The following is a 22,537-nucleotide window of genomic DNA, read 5'->3' as shown; positions in this document are numbered from 1 at the left end:
CCGATGGGGTGGGGGGGTGGGAGTGGAGGTCAGCCGGTGCTGAGTCCAGCCAGGGGCACGATGACTAGGAGGCACTGCGTACACATGGAGCAGGCTGGGAGTTACCCGGGACTCATTTGCATGGTGGAGGGATCCAGTTTTGCACGATGTAAGCCATTTTAAAAACATTTGAAATGAACCACAAATCACAAAATGAACCAGACTGCATACCAAGTCTACTCAAACGGTGAATAATTCCAAAACCACTTTCCTGGGAAGGGATATTTTTCTCTTTGTTTCCTTTCAAACAGGGAAGGAAAATTATAAGACCTTCAACAACTAATATTGATTTATAAAACGAAAAATCAGAAGCTACAGCAGATATATTGAAACTCATTCAAATATAATTTCTCTACTGAACAGAATTACTTTCTTGCTTTACAATGCAGATGTTTCGAAATGATGAACATCACAGTTTTTGCACTTTCAGAAACAGGTGGTGTGGATTGTCATGTGATGAGACTTATTCCACAAGCACGTCCAAATAAGCATCATTACGTTAGAGTCACATCCAATGTGACCAATATTGACATAATTTTGTAGATAATTGTGAAACTAACCATTTGCTCTTTATTCAATCTGTCTTTAATTTTGGTCCCCAGTAAGTAATCTTTCCCTGTACCAGGATGTATTATATTGTTAATATTAATCCCATACTTTTCCATGGTAATTAGTAGGCAATTATAGTACATCTTGGGTTATTAGCATGTGATTATAGGATTTTCGTCTGTGCCCTAACACAAATCTCTTTATTTTTAAATCGTGTTGTTAATAGCAATCTTATATTAAGATAAAGCTTTCAGGAACACTTAAGTTCCAATGAAATCAGAATATTTCTTCACGTTTAGTTCTAAATTGTTTTCTTTGAGAGTCAAAGAGAAGCCTTTCAGAAGACTTTCGAATACAGAACTTCGTTGACCACTGGGACTTATTCAGCTTGGCTGGCTGTCCAGGCCTGGGAGCTCTCTTCTGTCTGAAATCCTACTCCACTTTCGAGTAGGAATTGCGAACAAAGTTGTCACACCTTTCCTTCCTTCCTTCCTTCCTTCCTTCCTTCGTTTCTTCCTCCCTCCCTCCCTCCCTCCCCCCCCCTTTCTTTCTTTCTTTTTCTTTCTTTCTCCTAGAGGAGCAGCCTTGAGCCTGCCCCCTGCACAGCAGGGAACAGGCTGGTGTATGGGCCAGGCTCTGCCCGACCCGCTGCTCGCCCGCTGCTCGCGTGGTGTCGTGCTTTGGCTGTTGCCACAGGTACAGGCAGTGTAGGGCGCCTCTGTTTTATGGAGAAGTACCGTAGCCGCAGCCCCTGGAAAACTTGTTTCATCTTCTACTTTGGTTATACAATATTTACGTGATAAAAATGGTAGGCTATTAATGTTATATATATAAAAGATTACAAACGGCAAATATTTTTAAAAATTTAATCTTAGTTCAGGCGGAACAAATTAGTTTTCAATAAAAATTGAGCCACTGTGGGTTTTTATTTATTGCATGCATGTCTGTGTATGATTCCTAGAAGCTCATTCTGTTGGGGACAAGCACCTCTGGGGCGAATCATTTCCTCCTTGGCATGTGTGCCTAGGGTGATCCGGGGCTCCCCCAGCCTTCCCCCAGGGAACGGACCAGGACAGGGCCAGAGTTCAGACCGCCCACACTTACAGGCCCTGATCCTGGCAGACTCCCTTGCAAAAAATCTATTGCTGGGTCTTCCTCTTTCCTTCCAATCCATGTTTCTTAAAAGAGGAGTCAATGCCTACCCCCCATCCTAAACTACTACTCATGTCTGAATCCAGCATAACCTGCCTTTTATTAAAATTTCTTCATGCCAGATCTGCAGGTGTATTTTCACCCCTCACTAGTTTTCCTAGTTACTTCCAACCTCTCCTTTATTCCTTCTCTAGGCCTCTTCTCCTTTACCTGGCTGACATCTCACCCCAAGACCTTTTCCCCTGACCCCACTTAGGTGAGATCTTCCTAATCTTTCAGGCATAGTCAGCTGCTTCCTCCACGAGTTTTAGTTTTCCACGAGTTTTAGTTTATGTCTAGACAGTAACACTTCTGCTGTGTTTCACTTGGTTTATCAGTTTACATTCTGTCCATTCCACTAGATGCCAAGCTTCTTGAAGGGAGAGAAGGTTTTTTTAACTTTTGTATAACCAGTACCTGGTATAGAGCCTGGCACAGAAAAGATGCTCAACCAGTGCTGACTAGTTGATGAACAAAGTTCCATGTATGGTTCTGTGTATGTAGGTAATACCATGGTAAGCGGGCATGTGTCTTGTTAACAGGGAGATCAGGGTGCGGTCGGGCTCTGTTCTCTTCCACGATGAAAGGATCAATTTTGGTAGTAGTTTTCTGGACGCCAGCTAAATGTGCATTTGGTACTTTAATTTCTCATATTTTATATATTATTGTGTTATGCTATAGACTTTTTGATGAAACTTGGTTAACAACTCCAAGACTTCATTGCTAACATAGAAATATAATACCTACACTAATAAACCAAGGGGAAATTTCTCCTTTTTAACTTAACTAGAAATTATTGTTTTTCCCTGAAGCAAACAAATAGAAAGTTGTTTTAAAGCAAACTTTCCCAAGAAAAGATAGCTAGATTTGGAAATTAAAAATTATACTTTCATTTGGGTTAATTTTTCTTCACCGCTTCCAGGAATTGTGTTTTTCTGTCTCTAGGCATTATTGTTTAATAAACCTTTTCTGGAAAAGTTCTTCCCTACTGCTGGCAATTTGAAGCCCTGAGTGGTTAACCAGAAGGAATGTTACGCAGAGGATTAAAGCAGGGAATGGGTGCATGAAGAGCATCCACCGAATGGACGCTCTGAGAATCTGTTTTAACGAAAGGTTAAAGCTGTCCCCATAAAGAGATACTGGTTTAGTTTATGAGCTTTCAGAATTAACATGTGCGCGCACGCGCGCACACACACAAACACACACACACACATACACAGAGATAACTAAAACCTCTTAATAGACCCACCGTGCTTAATACCATAAAATGCTTTAATTTCCTGTCTCGCATCTTTTTCTTTTTCACGTTTACCGGGTACCACCACATTGTCTACCCCTACTTGGTGGGCCATTTTCTATATCTTTACTGATGTAATAAAACCATGTGTTCATCTCAAACATGTAATCTATGCTTTTTATTTGAGTTTATGTTTTTTGCTTGGGGCCTAATTATTTTCTTTCTTTAGAGATGCATTTAATGACATCTCAGATAACCTGATAGTCTCACATTTTTCATATTATTTGGTTGGCTTAAAAAGTAAAAAAAACAAACAAGAACCCCCTGGCAATACAGTCTGATAGTTTCATGAGACTCATCTATTTACTGAGCAAAACTGTAGAGCTGGTCTTTTCAGCTGTCCTCCAGTGATGGCTGGAAGCCTCTCTCTCACCCTGCCTTTCAGCAAATGTATGTCTTCGTTGCCTCTGCAGTACCCGCAAGTGTGGAATTAGGCAAATCTAAAGGTTTTTTTTCCCTGTTTACAAAATCTAAAACTTGCCAAGAGAAAGTTTTTCCCCAAATTTAATTAAGCTCTTTGAGGTTGGAGAAGCCAAAATAAGGATCCAATCTTAAGAAAACTCTTTGAACTGGCTCCAGGAACGCAGAGCTGCCACTAAGTGTTTCTTCTCTTGAAAAGGCAAGTATTGAAAAAACCGAGAGCTGAATAAATGAGCATCTCATCATTGTTGAGAGATGCTGTGAGGCCAGCACTGTATTCTCTCCATTTCACAGATTGGGAAGCCAGCTTTTCTAAGGTGGCTGCTGATTCTGCTGTGCTCACACCTCCAATCCCCAGATGCTGTGGTTCAGCATCACCAAGGAAAGTAGTAAGAGCGGGAATTGCTTCCCTCATTTGGAGGACACGTTTACCTTCTTGAAAAAATATATTTAAGAGAATTGGAATTCCAGTTTTGAAATAACATCTAAATCCTCTAATAATTGTTGGAAAATAAGTAAACAGGAATAGCAACACGAGTAATTCAAATAGCAGTTAATGCAAAAATCCCCCATAGAACAAACACCTCCCAACCCTATCGTCTACATAACAAACTTCCCTTCCTTTATCTGTGGACCAATTTGGTAAGTGATTGGGCAGCCACGGGCTATCGGGGAGGTTGAAAATGGAGGTTAATTTTAATGGATCTTGAGCCACTGAAGGAATTGGGTTTATAATTCCCAATTTATCAAAAGGTCATCCATCTGAGGATTTATACTTCTTGTAGTGTGTCTGTGTCCTGCACCACCAGTTACCAAAAAGTTATTTCTTTTGTTTGAATCTATTCAGTCTGCAACTCAAAAGGACAATTATAGGAGCTGGAAAATTATTTCTGTTATTAAGGGCTACTAGACACTAGAATGCGTCTTTGAGAGAGACCGTGGAATGTCTTATGACAGGACAGCAATTCTCAAGACTCTTGCTAATAATAAAGTATCATCATTTGAGAAAGAGTTCCATTTTCTTTTATAAATTAGAGTTGGTTTACCTGGGAAGTGTTACAGTTTCTGGAAATAACTGGGGTGGGGAAAGTTTGGGGACTTGTGCTGGAGGGAGGGAGCCCTGTTTGTAGGTCTGAGATGATTTGGGCTGATTAACTTCTAATCCTATGTACCTATAACATCTTGTCCCCTTCCTCACTCTAAGACTGTTAGCATATTAAGTAATGAAATGAAGAATGGAAACTGGAATAAAACATGAGTAGTTCATGCAATGTACAAGAATAAATTACTTACTGAAGCACCACCCATGTCTTCATTCAGTAAATTGTCAGAATATGTCAGGCACTTTTGTGTTGTTCACAAATTTAAGAGACAAATAGTTTGAAAAGACAAAATAGGTAAATTGAAGTTAAATCTCACTGAATAACAGACTGATGAGAAGAGTTAAATTTTAAGCTCATCCAAGTTGAATTAAATTCAGAGCTAGAGGCCATGGTGTGTGTATAGGCACATATGCACGTGTGTATATGTGTCTACACACAGACTATGACCTACTTTCAATTTGAAATCAACTTTATGGGTCAAGATCAGCATTCTTTTCTTTCCCCTTTTCCATTAAGGTGTATTACAGGATACTGAATATAGTTTCCTGCGCTATACAGTAGGACATTGTTGTTTATCCATTCTATGTATATTAGTTTGCATCTGCTAGTCCCAAACTCCCAATCCATCTCTCTGCCAATCCCCTGCCCCCTTGACAACCACAAGTCTGTTCTCTATGTCTGTGAGTCTGTTTCTGTTTTGTAGATAAGTTCATTTGTGTCAAATTTTAGATTCCACATATGTGATATCATATGGTATTTGTCATTCTCTTTCTGACTTACTTCACTTAGTAGGATAATCTCTAGATCCATCCATGTAGCTGCAAATGGCATTATTTCATTCTTTCTTATAGCTGAGTAGTATTCCACTGTGTGTGTGTGTTATGTGTGTGTGTGTGTGTGTGTGTGTGTGTGTGTATCTCACATCTTCCTTATCCATTCATCTGTTTATGGACATTTATGTTGTTTCCATGTCTTGGCTATTGTAAATAGTGATGCAATGAACATAAGGGTGCATGTATCTTTTCGAGTTATAGTTTTGTCCGGATACATGTCCAGGAGTGGGATTGGTGGATCATATGGCCCTTTTCTCCACACCCTCTCCAGCATTTGTTATTTGTAGACTTTTTAATGATGACCATTCAGACTGGTGCGAGGTGGTACCTCATTGTAGTTTTGATTTGCATTTCTCTAATAATTAGCGATGTCAAGCAGCTTTTCATGCACCTATTGGCCATCTGTGTATCTTCTTTGGAGAAACATCTATTTAGGTCTTCAAGACCAGCATTTAAACAATGAAGTCAAATAGAGTAAAAATACTAGCATATCTGAATGCAGTAATGGGTTACAATGTAAAATGCTTTTCTTCCTCTAAGTTTACGGTCAGTGCAATTGAAAGCTATCTCATGGGCCTATATAATTCCTTCTCAAGAAATAGAAGAGTGAGTCAAACACAAAGAAAATATTAGGTTTAGCCTACTGGGAAAATTCCAAGAAAGAGTTCATCTTTAATGATGTATGGAGAGTAAATATCAATAATATTATTAATAACTCCAGCTTTAATAGTGCCAAAGAGTCCTTCTATGCCAGTCACATTCTGTGAGTCACAACTTATGTTTTCATGATGTCAGCCCCCTTTGTTCTGGATTATGTATGGAAATGTGCTCGTTGGAAACGTTGCACATTACAGAAAGCAAAAGGCTCTGCTTTGTATGTAGACAGAACTTCTTAGGCTTCAATCCCAGCTTGGCCCTTTCAAAACTAAGTGACTGCTGGGGAGGACAAACGTGCTTGACACGTTTGCCTGTTATACCAAGTAGGAATCATAAAAAAGCTACTGGTCAGAATTGCCTGAGGTTGTGTTTGTGAAATATGTGTATTTAGCACACACTAAGCTCTCAAAAACTGGTGGCTGTTCCTACTATTTGCTCAGGACCCAGGACCCAGTGATGGAAATACATTTAGTGCCTCTAAAAATCAGCTCAAGTGTCAACACACTTAAGGAAACCCAGGTTACCTCTGACTTGGTAAAAGTATTATAAAGGAAATCATGGACTCATTAGTGTTCTTGTGAGTCATTCAGATTTTAAGAAGCGGCTTCTTTGATTTTGAAAACAAAACAAAAAAATCTCGGAACCTACTTGGACTAAGGTTTATTTATTTTACCTATTTCAAGTCAGAGCGAATACTCCTAGAATGACCCTCAACTGTTTCCTGAATTTGAGCTGATCCCATTTGGCCGTTGCAGACGGAGAAAAGCAGATGTTTGAGGACAGGAGGGATGCGGGAAAGTGGGGAGTAACGTTGTTTCTGTCACTGACTACAGGACTAGCAGGGTTTGTTCCCTTAGACATCGTCTCTCTTTTGTGGCTGAGGAAATACAAGTGCAGAGAGGTTCAGTAACTTTTCACTGGACGTCTTAGGGCTTGTGAGAGGAGGATAGAAATTAAATTCAGGTCTGGGAGTCTCCCCAGCCAGTGTCCTTTCTCTCTGTGCTTTGGGCACCACTCTATAAATGGACTCCTTGTAGCATCCTGACCCCAAATACATGAACTACCCCAAGTTCTTGGCTTTTCAAAATAAGCATCTTCTTAGGCTGTGGTGTATCGCACACTGAATTGGCAGTAGCACCCTGAGCCATTTTCAGCATTCCAGCTTCATTATTACACTAGCCCAGGCAGAATCCCCACCTTACAAAAGAGAAGCAATTTTTACTTTAATTACAGCACTTCTTTTTATCTCCAACAATATATACAAAAAATCATTGAAAGGGGTATTTATAATTTACCAAGCACATGAAGCTTAATTAAAGTGAAGGAATTAATAGTTCCTTTGACCGCATTCCAGAATCACACTTACACATACAATCAGTCTGAAGAAAACTCAATCTACAAAAGTCTGAATTTAAAGACCTTTTAACAGACCACTGATTACATGCAAAAAAAATTTTAAAGATAACAAAGGATTCATCGTCCTGCTTTCCATAACAATTAAAATAGAATTGAATCCCATAATTTCAGCATAGAATATAACTTGCCAAAAACATGCAGAAAGTATTGCACATCCATGTGTGCCTAGCAGCCCTTTGCTGAAACACTGTCAAGTTTATCATCTTTGCCCCGACATCCCTTGCTTTCTCAGAAGGGCTAGTTTGTGAGCTCCATCTTCCTGGGGTCTGCAGGACACACGCCTGACTTTGCCTTCCTTTGTCAAGGCATTTGCAGTGGTCCAAAAATGTCCAGTCTCTCCACATCATCAAACTTACATTCCCCAGCACTTCTCTAGCAGTTAGTTGCCACATAGGCTATGCTGTGATTTTTCTCTGTAAGATATTGCTATCTGGTGGCCATTTAGTGTTTAATTTGCAAGATAAATATAGGCAGTGGTTAAAAGTATGGCCTTTGGCATTAAACAGACCTAGATTCAAATCACAGGTTGGTCTGTTACCAGCCACGTTATTTTTCACGAGCAGCTTAACTTCTCTGTAGGAGGATGCTGATACCTACCTCCCAGAGCGGTGGTGGGGATTAGATGAGATAACGTCGGTGGAAGGCTTGGCACTCAGTAAGCTCTCAGTCTGTGGCAGTTACTACTGTCCCAGGAGCATTTGCGTTTTCATGTCAGGAGATGACAGTGTCTGTTCCTAAAGAAAAGTGAGTTCTAGGATGGGATTCCAGGCAAGAGAATAGCAAATGTTTTGGAGTAGGTGGTACCCACGTCTCACCACATAGGTAACTGCCTGGTCCTCCTGTATGTGGTGTTGATGTCCGCCCAAGAGGGGAGACCTTTGAGGAAGCAGAACAATCTGCCTCATGGACGTCATGGGTAGTCGATGTAGGACATCAAGGCATACCTAGTGCTTTCTAAGACTGTATGTGGGATAAATCAAATGCACACAAAGGATTCAGTCATTTCAATTTGCCGTAGATCCATGCTACCCAGGATGTTCTCCAGAACAGCAGCAACAGCCCTGCCTGGGCGCTGATTAGAAAGGCAGATTCTTTGCCACGTCCCAGACCTGCTGAATCAAAATCTCTGGGAGCGGGCTCAGACATCTGCATTTTACCAAAGCCCTCCAGTGATTCTGATGCACCCCAGCATTTGATTACCACCGTTATAGAACATCCACACAAGCCTATAAACTACGAGAATCCAGAAACTATCAGTCTGCATCTTTGGAGGTCATCCTAACATGCCCTAGAGAATCTCTATGGCTGTGCATTCCCATATGCTTCACTCTGACATGCCAAGGACACACTCAGCCTGAGAACAGACCCTGGAAAGTTTGACTCTATCACCAGCAACATGACATTAACAGTGAGATCAACTTCACTCTTATTTCATTAGACGAACTCTCATTTCTTCTTCCCAGGGATTCGTTGTTTTTGATGGTTTGAGCTGGTTGTGTACTTTAGGGTTATTCCTTTGTGTGAATGACTAAGATTAATAAGAACTACCTTCGTAACTCAGATTCAGTTGACATACATTTTTTAGAAACTTGTTTTAGCCAATTGTAGTTTTGTGCCATCGTGTCACTTTTTGGAAACATCTAAGCCATATTTCTATTTATATTCCCATGCTCACCAAGTAGTTGCTAGTATTCTATAGATATTTACAAACCAGTGTACAAAACATGTAGTTTTTGTGTTGCCTCATCATTTTTTTAAAGAAATAAGAGTCCATTCGAAACGTAATATGAAGCGTTTTATTAGGCTTCGCTTTATGGTGTTTAACAGATACTGCTTTTGAAAAAATTGGATGTTTGGGGCAACCCTGCATGGAGCAAGTCTATTGGCACCATTTTCCCAACAACATTTTCTCACTGCACGTCTCTGTGTCTCATTTTGGTAATTTTCTCAATGTTTCAAACTTTTTTATTATTACTGAATTTGTTGTGGTAATCTATGATTAGTGATCTTTGATGTTATTATTGTAGTTGTTTTGGGACACCACACCTACACCTATACACGACGACAAACTTAATTGATAAATGTATGTGTTCTGACTGCTGCACCGACAGGCCATTCCCCCATCTCTCTCCGTCTCCTCGGGCCTCGCTGTTCCCTGAGACACAATATTGAAATTAGTCCAATTAATAACCCTACAGTGACCTCTAAGTGTTCAAGTTAAAGGACAAGTCTCACATCTCTCCCTTTAAATCAAAAGCTAGGCATGATTAAGCTCAGTGAGGAAAGCATATCAAAAGCCAAGACAGGCCAGCAGCTAGACCTCTTGCACCAAACAGCAAGCCAAGTTGTGAATGCAAAGGAAAAGTTCTTGAAGGAAATTAAAAGTGCTACTCCAGTGAACACACATATGATAAGAAAGCAAAACAGTCTTATTGCTGACATGGAGAAAGTTTTACTGGTCTGGATAGAGGATCAAACCAGCCACAAGATTCCCATAAACCAAAGCCTAATCCAGAGCAAGATCCTAACTCTCTTGCATTCTGTGAAGGCTGAGAGAGGTGAGAAAGCTAGAGAATAAGAGTTTGCAGCTAGCCGAGCTTGGTGTATGAGGTTTAAGGAAAGATGCCATCTCCGTAACATGAAAGCGCAAGGTGAAGCAGCAAGTGCTGATGTGGAAGCTGCAGCAAGTTACTCAAAAGATCTAGCTGAGATAATTTATAAAGGTGACTACACTTAACAACAGATTTTCAGTGTAGACGAAACAGCCTTATATCGGAAGAAGATGCCATCTAGGACTTTCATAGCTAGAGAGGAGAAGTCAGTGCCTGGCTTCAAAGCTTCAAAGGACAGGCTGACTCTCTTGTTAGGGGCTAATACAGCTGGTGACCTGAAGTTGAAGCCAATGCTCATCTACCATTCTGAAAATCCTAGGTTTCTTAAGAAATATGCTAAATCTACTCTGACGGTTCTCTATAAGTGGAACAACAAAGCCTGGATGACAGCACATGTGCTTACTGAATATTTTAAGCCCACTGTTGAGACCTACTGCTCAGAAGAAAAGATTCCTTTCAAAATATTACTATTGCCCATTGACAATGCACCTGGTCACCCAAGAGCTCTGATGGAGAGGTACTATGAGATTACTGTTGTTTTCATGCCTGCGAACACACATCCATTCTGCAGCCCATGGACCAAAGAGTAATTTCAAGTTTTATTATTTAAGAAATACATTTTGTAAGGCTATAGCTGCCATAGATGGTGATTCTTTTGATGGATCTGGGCAAGGTAAATTGAAAACCTTCTGGAAAGGATTCACCATTCTAGATGCCACTAAGAACGTTTGTGGTTCATGGGAAGAGGTCAAAATATCAACATTCACAGGAGTTTGGAAAAAGTTGATTCCAACCTTCATAGACGACTCTGAGGGGTTCAAGATTCAGTGGAGGCAGTAACTGCAGATGTGGTGGAAATAGCAAGAGAACTAGGGTTAGCGACTCAGTCTGAAGATGTGACTGAATTGCTGCAATCTGATGATAAAACTTTCATGTATGCGGAGTTGCTTCTTACGGTTGAGCAAAGAAAAAAAACTTAGTTGTAAAGCAGCGGCAGCGTTTGAGAGGTTTGACTCCAGTTGTGAAAGAAGTCCTGTTGTGGGTAAAATGCTATCAAACAGCATTGCGTGCTACAGAGAAATCATTCTTGAAAAGAAGAGTCAATCAATTCGGCAAACTTCATTGTTGTCGTGTTTTAAGAAATTCCCACAGCCACCCCAGCCTTCAGTAACCACCAGCCTGATCAGTCAGCAGCCACCAGCATCCAGGCGAGACCCTCCACCTGCAAAAAGATTATGACTCGCTGAAGGCTCAGATGATGGTTAGCATTTTTAGCAATAATGTATTTTTAAATTAAGGTTTGTACATTGTTTTTTAGACATAATGCTATTGCATACTTAGTAGCCTACAATACAGACTAAACATAACTCTTGTATGTGCTAGGAAACCAAAAAATTTGTGTGACTCACTTTATTTCAATATTGGCATTATTGGGGTGGTCTAGAATGAAACCCACCATATATCGGAGGCATGCCTGTATGTTCACAATTAAATGCTTTAAAATTCTTTTAAAGTAGGGTGATTACTTTTTAGCTACAGTGGCACTCATACAAGAATAAGCCATACACTCAAATCACATGACTTCCAATCATAGGAGGGAATCTCAGATGCAGGGGTTGATGGTAACTCTCAAAAATTGTATGTTCATATCCTAAGTCGCAGAACCTGTAAATATGACCTTATTTGGGAGAAAGGCCTTTGCAGATGTAATAAGTTAAGCGTCTCAAGATGAGATCATCCTGGTTTAGGGTGGGCCCTAAATCCAATGACAAGTCCTTAGAAGAGAAGAAAAAGGGGGAAGAAACACAGAGACACGCAAGAGTACATCACGTGCAGGCAGAGGCAGAGATTAGAGTGATAATGTCTGCAAGTCCAGGGATGTCAAGCATTGCCAGCCACCAGCAGAAGCTAGGAGAGGCATGGAACCTCCAAAAGGAACCAATACTGCCAACACCTTGATTTGGAATATCTGGCTCCAGAACAACGAGAGAATAAATTTCTGTGGTTTTAAACTTCCAAGTTTGTGGTATTTGTTATGGCAGCTCTAGGAAACTAAGCTCATTACACCAGCTCATTACAATACCTTTTTTTTTCTTTTGGCTGCGTTGGGTCTTCGTTGCTGCGCACAGGCTTTCTTTAGTTGTGGTGAGCGGGGGCTACTCTTCGTTGAAGTGCATAGGCTTCTCATTGTGGTGGCTACTCGTTGTGGAGCACTGGCTCTAGGCACGTGGGCTTCAGTAGTTGCAGCATGCGAGCTCAGTAGTTGCGGCACGCAGACCCTAAAGCACGCGGGCTTCAGTAGTTGCGGCGCGTGGGCTCAGTAGTTGCAGCGCACGGGCTCTAGGGTGCGCGGGCTTCAGTAGTTGTTGTGCTTGAGCTCAGTAGTTGTGGCTCGTGGGCTCTAGAGCACAGGCTCAGTAGTTGTGGCGCACGGGCTTAGTTGCTGCGCAGCATGTGGGATCTTCCTGGCCCAGGGCTCAAACCCGTGTCCCCTGCATTGGCAGGTGGATTCTTACCACTGCACCACTGGGGAAGTCCTACAATACCTTTTACTGGTTGCAGCTATCAGCATTTACAAAATTTGGGTTTGAGAAACTTTCTTGAGGAAATAAATTCAGGAAGAATTAACAACAGGTTGTGGAGGTTTTATTCCTACACTAAGGGTCATGAACCCTTAAGCAAACAACAGTTATCAAAGGACCTTCAGAACAGGAGACACATCTATTAGCATTTTGTTTATTAGACTAAAATGCATGTGGACAAAGCAATATCAATGTGTGTAAGTCGTGTACAAAACTTTGACAGTCACCACATGATAGCAGAGCTGTTTCACCATCTATAGGTGAGTGGCTTGGAGACTAAAAACAAAGGGGTAGAGAAGAACAGATATGTCTTTTATAAGGTTAAAGAGGAGTGTGTGACATTAGTCTCTTAGTTATATTTTTGTTTAGACTGCTCATGGATCCATTATACATTCATTTACTCAACAAATTTATGGAATGCATCTTATCTGGATAATGTTAAACACTGAGAAAGTAGCAGTATTTAAGTTCCTTGCCTTTACATAGCATGTATAGCTAATGGGAAATGGCATGGTTAAATAAATAAATAAATAAAACATTGATATGTAGTAGGAAGGAAATAAGCAAGGTAATGTAGCCACCCAATAAAAAGTAGCCTGACCAGTCTTGTTTTTTTTTCGTTTTTGGCATAAAAAGCGTATTAAACGTAATATGTTTTTCATTTATTTATTTGTCTAATTATTTGTATTCTGTCTCCTTCTGAACTGTAAGCACCGTTAGATCAGGGACCTAGTCTTATTTTCTGCTGTTTCTTAAGCGTGAGGACGCTGCCCAGTATATAGGGAACACACAGTAAATATTTGTTCAATACCTTTGTTGATTGAGTAAGTGAACATGATAGAGAGAAACTGACAGAGACCCTGTGCAAGACCCAGAAAGCATTTATTTGTGTTTGTGTTGCATTTGTTTTTAAAATTCTTTACTCTTCTAAGCTAACACATTGTTTTAGGGGAGGAATTTTTCAGGTAGAGAAGGTGTGGAAAAATAAAAACTTAAAAAGATCTAGGTTAAGTGTTTGACCAAACCATTTTGATTTCTCTTTATTGCTAGATATGGCATTTGCTTTTTAAATTTATGATTGATTTATGATTTTAAAAATGCTTATTAAAAATTGCAAAACAAAATTGTAAGACTATCTTTTAAAACAAATAGCTATGAAGAATTAGGGAACTCAGTTCCTTTAAGTTCAGTGATCTATTTTCTTTTCAAAATTTTAAGAAACTGGCTGGCCTGCTGAAAGCACAGTTTTGCATTTAAAATCATCTGAAATATAGTCGTAAAGCCTTTTTTTAAACTTGTAGGATATAAAATCATTTTCCTTTGCTTTCTGTTTTATCGCTTAGCTTTAAATATTTACTTTAAATCGATAAGAAAATTTGAATTCCCTAAGAGAAAAATGAGCAAAAGACAGAACAATAAACTGTTACAATAAATGGATAAATTTTAAAAACAAAGAGAAAGAATATAAAGAAACACAAAGAGCCAGAAAGCAAATAGAAGACTGTTCTATTCTTTAGCAATCAAGGAATCGCAAATAAAATAATGTTAGCATGCTTTGCATACCAACTTGGAAAGAGACAGTTTGAGGAAACAGGAAGTCACACACTGTTATTGTGAATATAAACTGTGTTAACCTTTCTAGGAGCAATCTGACAAAGTGAATTAGAAGCCTCAAAAATATATTTGCCTTTGACCTATTAATTTCACTTCTGAGAATATATGTTAATGAAATAATGAAATATATATGACTATTTCGCCATAAAGATAGATGAAGCGCTATTTAAGTTAGCAAAGTATTATACATCATTTAAGGGTCCAATAGGAGCAAAATAAAGTTATAGCATTTTATTTTAATCCAATATAATAGTATTTGGACATTAAAACTATTTTCCACAATTTTATTTAGTGACATGGAAAGATGCTGAAGATGTATTAAAGGGAAAAGAAGCAAATTAAAAAATAATTGTTACAGTGTTGTGTAAAAATATTTACATATTTTGGAGAAAGGGAGACAGAGACTGAGATAGCAAAAATGAAGTCTACACAGATGTGTTTGTAGTGCGTGAGTAGATTGTGCCTGCTTTTAAATATTTTTCTTATTTGTTCATGGTATACGACTTTCCTGTGGTGAACACACACGCTTCTATGTTAAAGTGTGTGTGCTTTATTTAAAATGTAAAGATCTATAGTTTTGCTTTAAAGTTTTCCTGAGGAAACCAATAAAATTATAGACAAAGGGCATGAATAGGCAGTTTGTATAAGGTGACACCTCGTTGGCTATCCTGGATGTGAAGAGATGCTTGAACTCATAGGTGATAGAAGAAATGCAACTATAATATCATTAACATACCACTTTGTACCCACTGGATTGGCCACAAAAATAGAAATTTGGTGAAAAAGAGGGGAAATAGAATTCTGGTCAGAGTATAGATTGACATGACCCATTATAGGAGGTGAGTCTGAGGGCCATTCTGGAGAGCACATCTCAGTAGGTTTTTCTTTTTCTTTTTTTTTAACCTCTTCATTGGGGTATAATTGCTTTACAATGGTGTGTTAGTTTCTGCTTTATAACAAAGTGAATTAGGTACATGTAAAAGTATGAGATTAGATCACTCCCTAACACCATACACAAAAATAAGCTCAAAATGGATTAAAGACCTAAATGTAAGGCCAGAAACTATCAAACTCTTAGAGGAAAACATAGGCAGAACACTCTATGACATAAATCACAGCAAGATCCTTCTTGACCCATCTCCTAGAGTAATGGAGATAAAAACAAAAATAAACAAATGGGACCTAATGAAACTTCAAAGCTTTTGCACAGCAAAGGAAACCATAAACAAGACCAAAAGACAGCCCTCAGAATGGGAGAAAATATTTGCAAATGAATCAACTGACAAAGGATTAATCTCTAAAATTTACAGGCAGCTCATGCAGCTCAATAACAAAAAAATAAACAACCCAATGCCACATCTTCTTTATCCATTCATCCGATGATGGGCACTTAGGTTGTTTCCATCTCTGGGCTATTGTAAATAGAGCTGCAATGAACATTTTGGTACATGACTCTTTGAATTATGGTTTTCTCAGGGTATATGCCCGGTAGTGGGATTGCTGGGCCATCATCAAAAATCTAGAAACAATAAATGCTGGAGAGGGTGTGGAGAAAAGGGAACACTCTTGCACTGCTGGTGGGAATGTGAATTGGTTCAGCCACTATGGAGAACAGTATGGAGGTTCCTTAAAAAACTACAAATAGAACTACCATACGACTCAGTAGGTTTTTCTGAAGTTAACCAGCAATCCAGGTCCCAGTAATAAGGAGTTATTTTAAAAACACAAAATCACACTGACTTTGTTTTATTGTGGATTATTATGAACTTATTATTATTATTATTTTATTTATTATTATTATTGGCCATGCCACGTGGCTTACAGGATCTTGGTTCCTCAACCAGGGATCCACTGTGGCCCCAGCAGTGAAAGTGCTGAGTCCCAGCCACTGGACCTCCAGGGAATTCCCCTAAACTTATTGATATTATTACTGTGGACTTTGTTTTATTATTATTTGTGTTATGGATAGAAAAATCAAATAGGAGTCCTGCTTCCAACCTAATTGGAATGAGTTATATTAGTAGGAGAAGGTAATTAAAATCTTGGTAAAGGATCAAATGAATTTAGATTTTGTGATAAATGAGGAGGAAATGATCTAAAAATGATCAGATATGTGAATTTTAGGAAAGCAGACTTCAAAATCTTACAGCATTAACATAGAGAACTTGCTGAAGTCTCAAGAAGCCACCAGCCCTGGAGTGATAGGGCCACTTAGAACACAGGATGAGGAAATGACCATTTGGCCAGAAACATGTCAAATTTTGTAGACAATGAACACTTTATACTGGAAGTCAATCGTAATAACTCACCCTAACTCAGAGAGAAACATATTCAAAGGATTTTATAAGCAAAAAGACCTCCAATATCATTAGTATTGAATCTTCCTCTGGCCCCCATTGTGGGGCTGGAGTGTGATGACACAGAGAAGTGTGCAGGGTCTAACTGTAAAGCATATGATGGGTCATGGTGTAAGTTTTAGCCTTAAAAAATTAATAAAAGCACATGATTAGAGTTTTCATTTTAGAAAAATAATTATGGAAGTTTAGAAAGAAAGAACATATGTGATTAGGTGATCAAGTTGTGAGTGAACCAGACCTCAAAGAAAAGCAGATGGGCCTTACCGTCATGCCAGCCAAGCAGGACATGGCCAATGTTTACTTACTACACAAGGGATGGAGTGAAGGTAGGATGTCATATCCAAGGAGGCCACGAGTAGGGGAAAAATCTAGATGGTAAGCATAAGCTAAAAACCTCAGGAAGTGGTGAGGATTAAGCTACTAGGAACGTCATTTCTAGACCTGAAGACCAACTAAGGCAGTGACAGTGGAGACAGAGGAATATCACAGTGTTGTCTGTGGTACCAGAGAGCTGGAGACCACTGAAGGGTCCATCTCTGGGGAGAGGGGATAAGTAAATTGTAGTTGGTGGTCACCACTAAATTCTATGCAGCCACAGCTAGGATTTAGGCATACAACCAGCAACGTGGATACATCTGAAAAGGTCCATAGCGAGGGTTGCCAGATAAAATACAGGGTGCCCAGTTAAATGTGAATTTCTGTTAAACAACAAATACTTTTTTAGAGTATGATCCAAATATTTGCTAAATCTGGCAACCCTAGTCACAGTACGGCACAATTTGTGAAAATGAAAACTATGTACACAGGCAAATCAACCGAACTTATTTCATAAGGATACAGAGCAAACATGTTGATAGCTATTGTGTTTGGGGGTGGGGGATAGAGACAATAAAAAGGAATAAATAAATATTACATAAATAAAGAAATAAGAGAGGGACTTGAGGGGACAGGTGGTGGTAATGAGCTGAGCACGACTGACTCAATTCTCTTTACCTAAATCCAAAAAGAAGTAAAAAATAAGTTTTTCTGCACTCTTGGATTTCTTCACTGAAGCCCTGGAGACCCTGCGCAGCTGATAAAGAGAATATTCTGTCCTATGAAACGATCCCTATGGAATACACTGGCACTGCCGGCAAAATTCAGTGGCAGAAAAGTGAGTAGGAGAGGGACTAGGTAGGTGGTTCATCTGGAACCTTCTCAGGAGGAAGAAATTTATAAACCGAGTTAAAAATGAAACTAATGAACAAATCAGTTAGGAACATTGCTTCACCTAGGTTTACTCTTTTAATAGAGGAACACGCTTACATGCTTAAAGGGTAAATATTAGTAAAAGATTATCAGCAAGCACACATCCTTAACTGTTGCCATGGAGACAGACAGACGAATAGGCAAAGTTGCAGTTTCCCCACTGGGAAAATGATAATTCAGTACATGTCGCCCAGTAACGCTGATTCTTTTAATACCTTTTTCTCTTTTCATGTCACAGCTGATTACAAGGAGAGCTTCAATACGATCGGCAACATTGAAGAGATCGCATATAACGCTGTTTCCTTCACCTGGGACGTGAACGAAGAAGCCAAGGTGAGTGAAAAAGTAGCGCTGGGGCTTCCCTGGTGGCGCAGTGGTTGAGTGTCCGCCTGCCGATGCAGGGGACACGGGTTCGTGCCCCGGTCCGGGAGGATCCCACGTGCCGCGGAGCAGCTGGGCCCGTGAGCCATGGCCGCTGAACCTGCGCGTCCGGAGCCTGTGCTCCGCAACGGGAGAGGCCACAACAGTGAGAGGCCCGCGTACCGCAAATAAAAAAAAAAAAAAAAAAAAAAAAAAAGTAGCGCTGATTCATTGGCCGCACCTTTTAAATACCATGTCCTTTCTCTGCAGAGTATTCTTTTACAAAAGCCTCTGAGTAGGGAAGGATCTGTTAACTTGAGCCAGAAAAAAGGGAAATGAGCCTATGATCTTTCTCTTGAGTCACACACATTCAATTACGCGCAGCTAAATTGCCTTTTGCGGAGCAAGGAGAAAGGGGGTGTACCTATTCCCCTGTGGCCTCCCGCTGAACGGGCCAGGCCCCTTGTCCCTCCCAAATCCTCCAGGCCCCCAAGCTCCATTTTAGCACTTGGGGCTGACAGGACTGGGCCAGAAAAATCTTTTCTACCTGCGCTGCAGTTTCCCTAAACACCTCTCCAACTGCTGCCTTCTTCAGAGGCAGGAAGGTGCTCAGAGCTACTGTCTGCACAGGTAAGCAGCTGGGCAAGCCTCCCGACCCCCGGCCCCTTTGAGGCTTCGTCTGGTCAAGGGGGGGTGCAGGAAGCAGGGCTGCAGGTCTCTGAACTTGACTCCCTGAGGAAGAGCCACCACCGTGACCTTGAGCCATTTCTTTCCTGTTAACCTCAAGCTTAAGCTTTTCTTATTTCTGTCTGGTGCCAGCATGGTTAAGAAGGGCAGCAGTAAAATCTCTGGCCAGGTGCATCCTGAGGATAGATGTCCACCGTTGCATGGATTCGGGTAAAAAAGTAAGACTTGATGATACTCAGATTTGCTTTCCAGCCATGAGTCTCCGAGTTTATGAAAACCGAACTTTGAGGCTATGCCCACCCTTCCCCCTGTGTTCTGAACCTTCTGATTCTCGATCCTTATTTTGCACCAAAGGGAAGGTTCCAGGTGAACCCTAAGCTTGTTTTCTGCTTCAGTTATGTACCATCTAGGAGGGCGTTAGAAGACTTTGTCTTTGAATTAATGAAAAGGTCAATGTAAACAACTACTTTCAATGCTTCATTGTCTGCAAGCAGGGGAAGGCCAGGTGAGAAAGGAAACTGGATGGGAGTTTGTGGGCATGACTTAGACAGGAAGATGAATTGCTCAGTGTCTCATTTCACTCAGGTATAAAACAAAGTAAATGAAATTGGCTTTAGGCCCAAGAAAGGTGACCTAAATGGGCAAGCAGAAACAGAGCTCCATAGTAGCTGGGAGAATGTTCCAGTGGGTCAGTACATCTGAGGGAAGGCAGGAGGCCTTGTGATATGATGGGCACAGAAGTGCAGGGAAAGCTTCTCCTCGAGGCCCCACTCCACCTCCCTTTAAAGTTCCTCACCCAAGCCCCAGGCTTTCTCCTCGTGCCCCCTTCTCTTCTCCCAGAGGCTAGATTACTGGGCTGGGTAAGGAAAAGGCAGTGTGTGCCATGGTATCAGGGCCCAGGGTTGGAATCCTGGCAAGTCAGCTGACCTCTCTGGGCCTCAGTTCGCTCATGTAAAGCAAAACAAAACAAAACAAAACAAACTTTTCCGATTGTCCCTGCTGTACCAAGCATGTGCTGGGAGCACGATGTGTGAAAATCCAGTCTCTGAGGGAGGTAAGGGACTCATTAGCTGGACAGCAGTGTGTGTGAGGAGTGAGAGGCAGGCCCAAGCAGAGCCATCCATTGGGAAGACAATGGGATCCTATACTTGGAAGTGCCTTGTCAAGGTAAAGCAAGCTGTAAAAGTGAGCTGTAACTGCAGCCCTAAATTTCCTTATCGTGCAATCTGATAACAAGTGCTAGAAGGTGAATGTGTTAACTGTTACCAGTAAATAGGGACCTTTTAAAGAAAATGCCTAAACCTGAAAGGACATCTTGAATGATGGCGGCTCTGTGGTCAACCAGTGAGGTACTTAATTTGGGGGTGAGTTAAATTTTCTTTCATTTCCCATAGGTAAGGCTCACTTTTCTTGTTGAAATATGTATGTTTGTGCACGTGTATTGTTCCAGGCTGACACATTTAAGGTCACATATGCTTTGACAAATGGCAGTGCTTGCTTGTTGTAGCAAAACTTGTTGCTTTTTTTTTTTTTTTTAAACTTGTTTCTTTAATACATATTTTCAGTAACTATTATTTGGTAGTCATAATTGCGTGCAGTTTGGGTTAATCGATGAGTAATAAAAATAGCTCCAGATGCTTCTGCCAAACTACTGGAAGAGCTTTTAAAGAAAAACCATAAAAGTTAAATCCATTTCATTAGGTAGGCTGAGAAGATTTTTTTTTTCAACCTGCAGGATGTAAGGTTTTCCTTTAAAATATCATTGATTTTATAATAAGCGGGCTGCAAAAAAACCCAAAGTTACATGATTGGGAAAAAGGTTTTCAACAAAGCAAGGCATAAAATCCTCTCACGGTGGAACTGTTTGTGATTTTCATACTGTGAACTTATTCTCGGGAGCAGTTGCATTTGACTTGGAGTTCCTCTTGGTAACATCCACACAGAAATCTGTTGTAGGCTTTAGGATTGTGACATTCATTCAGTGTCACATGTTGTTTTAGTTCATGTGGCCAGAGGACACAAATTTGTGACCCGCAGCCTTCATATATTCCACAGAACGTATATGTACGTGTGTATCATGCATTTATGTACTTATATTCCAAGTTTTAAAATATTTTGCCCGCATTTAATAATCAGGAGATTCAAGAAACAAACAAAACAAAAACCTAAGTTTCCAGATTCTTTTGGAAACTAGAATAATTAAAGATTCTGGCAACATGAGCCCAAGTGTTTGCAAGGCCACGAGTAGCTCTTGTGAGGTACCAGCTGTTCTCTTTAATGCTTTCTCTAGCCTTCTCCATCGTGGAACTTTCCTTGCCTGGTCCGCGTGGACATTTGAAGTTTCACGCCCCAATCACACCCCCTCAGACAACTGAATATGCCGTTTACATCTTTACTGGCTCTCGGTGTTGGGGAAAGTAGTGACACAAGGGAGGTTGACGCCGTGTGGCCGAGAGGAATGGGCCAGTCAGGAAACCCACCAACCTCCCCGGGTTCCTTTGGCAACAGGCCACACAGAGGCTGACTTGTGTTGGTGCCGTTACAGAGAGCTGCTGCGCCTTTCTTTGTTTGAAAGAAAGGTAGTAAATCTTGATCTTTGAAGATATTTTCTAAAAAATCAGAAACCACTTGGGTCCAAACGTGAGTGTGTACCAACAAGTTGGATAATATCACTTCAGGGGTAAAAATAATGTATAGCTTTTGGCACAAGACCAGCTTTGAAGTGGGTAATATCCCGAGAGACACTACGAATATACTTTGAGCCATGGCAGTATCATTTGAGAGATCTGTGTGTCTTCCCAAGATAGCTTCTGTTTGGATATTTGGTTTTGGTGCATTTATTAAAAAAATAAAACAGTCCCATATTTGTTAGTCTTCCCACATATGCATCATCAAGGCCTGATGACAAAATTTATGGATTTTTCCAGAACACTACTCTTTTCTTTTGCTGCTGACCTGTATTCTATTCTTACCTCTCGTTTAGCAGGAACAGAGGAAAGGAAAGAACGTGAAACTCTAATCATTTAGTTTAATTTAATTACAGGAAAAGTTTGGCCAGGGAAGGTGTTAATAGAACCTAGGGGCAGGACAGGAATAAAGACGCAGACGTAGAGAATGGACTTGAGGACACGGGGAGGGGGAAGGGTAAGCTGGGACGAAGTGAGAGAGTGGCATGGACATATACACACTACCAAATGTAAAATGGATAGCTAGTGGGAAGCAGCCGCATAGCACAGGGAGATCAGCTCGATCAGCTCGGTGCCTTGTGACCACCTGGAGGGGTGGGATAGGGAGGGTGGGAGGGAGACGCAAGAGGGAGGAGATATGGGGACATATGTATCTGTATAGCTGATTCACTTTGTTATACAGCAGAAACTAAGACACTATTGTAAAGCAATTCTACTCCAATAAAGGTGTTAAAAAAGAAAATGAGGTTACGGGATCAACTGCAGATCGCCAGTCTCAAGGGCAGCACGGTTCTGGCAGAACTACTGCAGACTTCTTCCTCCCAGAACCGGTTTTGCAGGTTGTGCTACAGCGTCTCTGCACAATGACGCCCGCAGCAGAAAGAG

At 40.6% G+C, this 22,537-nt stretch overlaps 1 protein-coding gene across 1 annotated transcript in view; it reads left to right on the top strand.

The window, feature by feature from the left end:
- GRHL2 (grainyhead like transcription factor 2) overlaps positions 1–22,537 on the top strand; it is a 119,678-nt gene that overhangs the window by 40,940 nt on the left and 56,201 nt on the right. Inside the window, exon 8 of the mRNA XM_007465739.1 lies at positions 18,157–18,251. Coding sequence (XP_007465801.1) covers positions 18,157–18,251 — 95 coding nt within the window. The remainder of the gene's footprint in view (positions 1–18,156; positions 18,252–22,537) is intronic.

The sequence above is a fragment of the Lipotes vexillifer genome, unplaced genomic scaffold (genome assembly GCF_000442215.2).
Source record: "Lipotes vexillifer unplaced genomic scaffold, Lipotes_vexillifer_v1.1 scaffold10, whole genome shotgun sequence".
Taxonomy (NCBI): domain Eukaryota; kingdom Metazoa; phylum Chordata; class Mammalia; order Artiodactyla; family Lipotidae; genus Lipotes; species Lipotes vexillifer.
The sequence above is the reverse complement of the archived record's forward strand: the minus strand, read 5'-3'. Positions and strand labels throughout refer to the sequence as shown.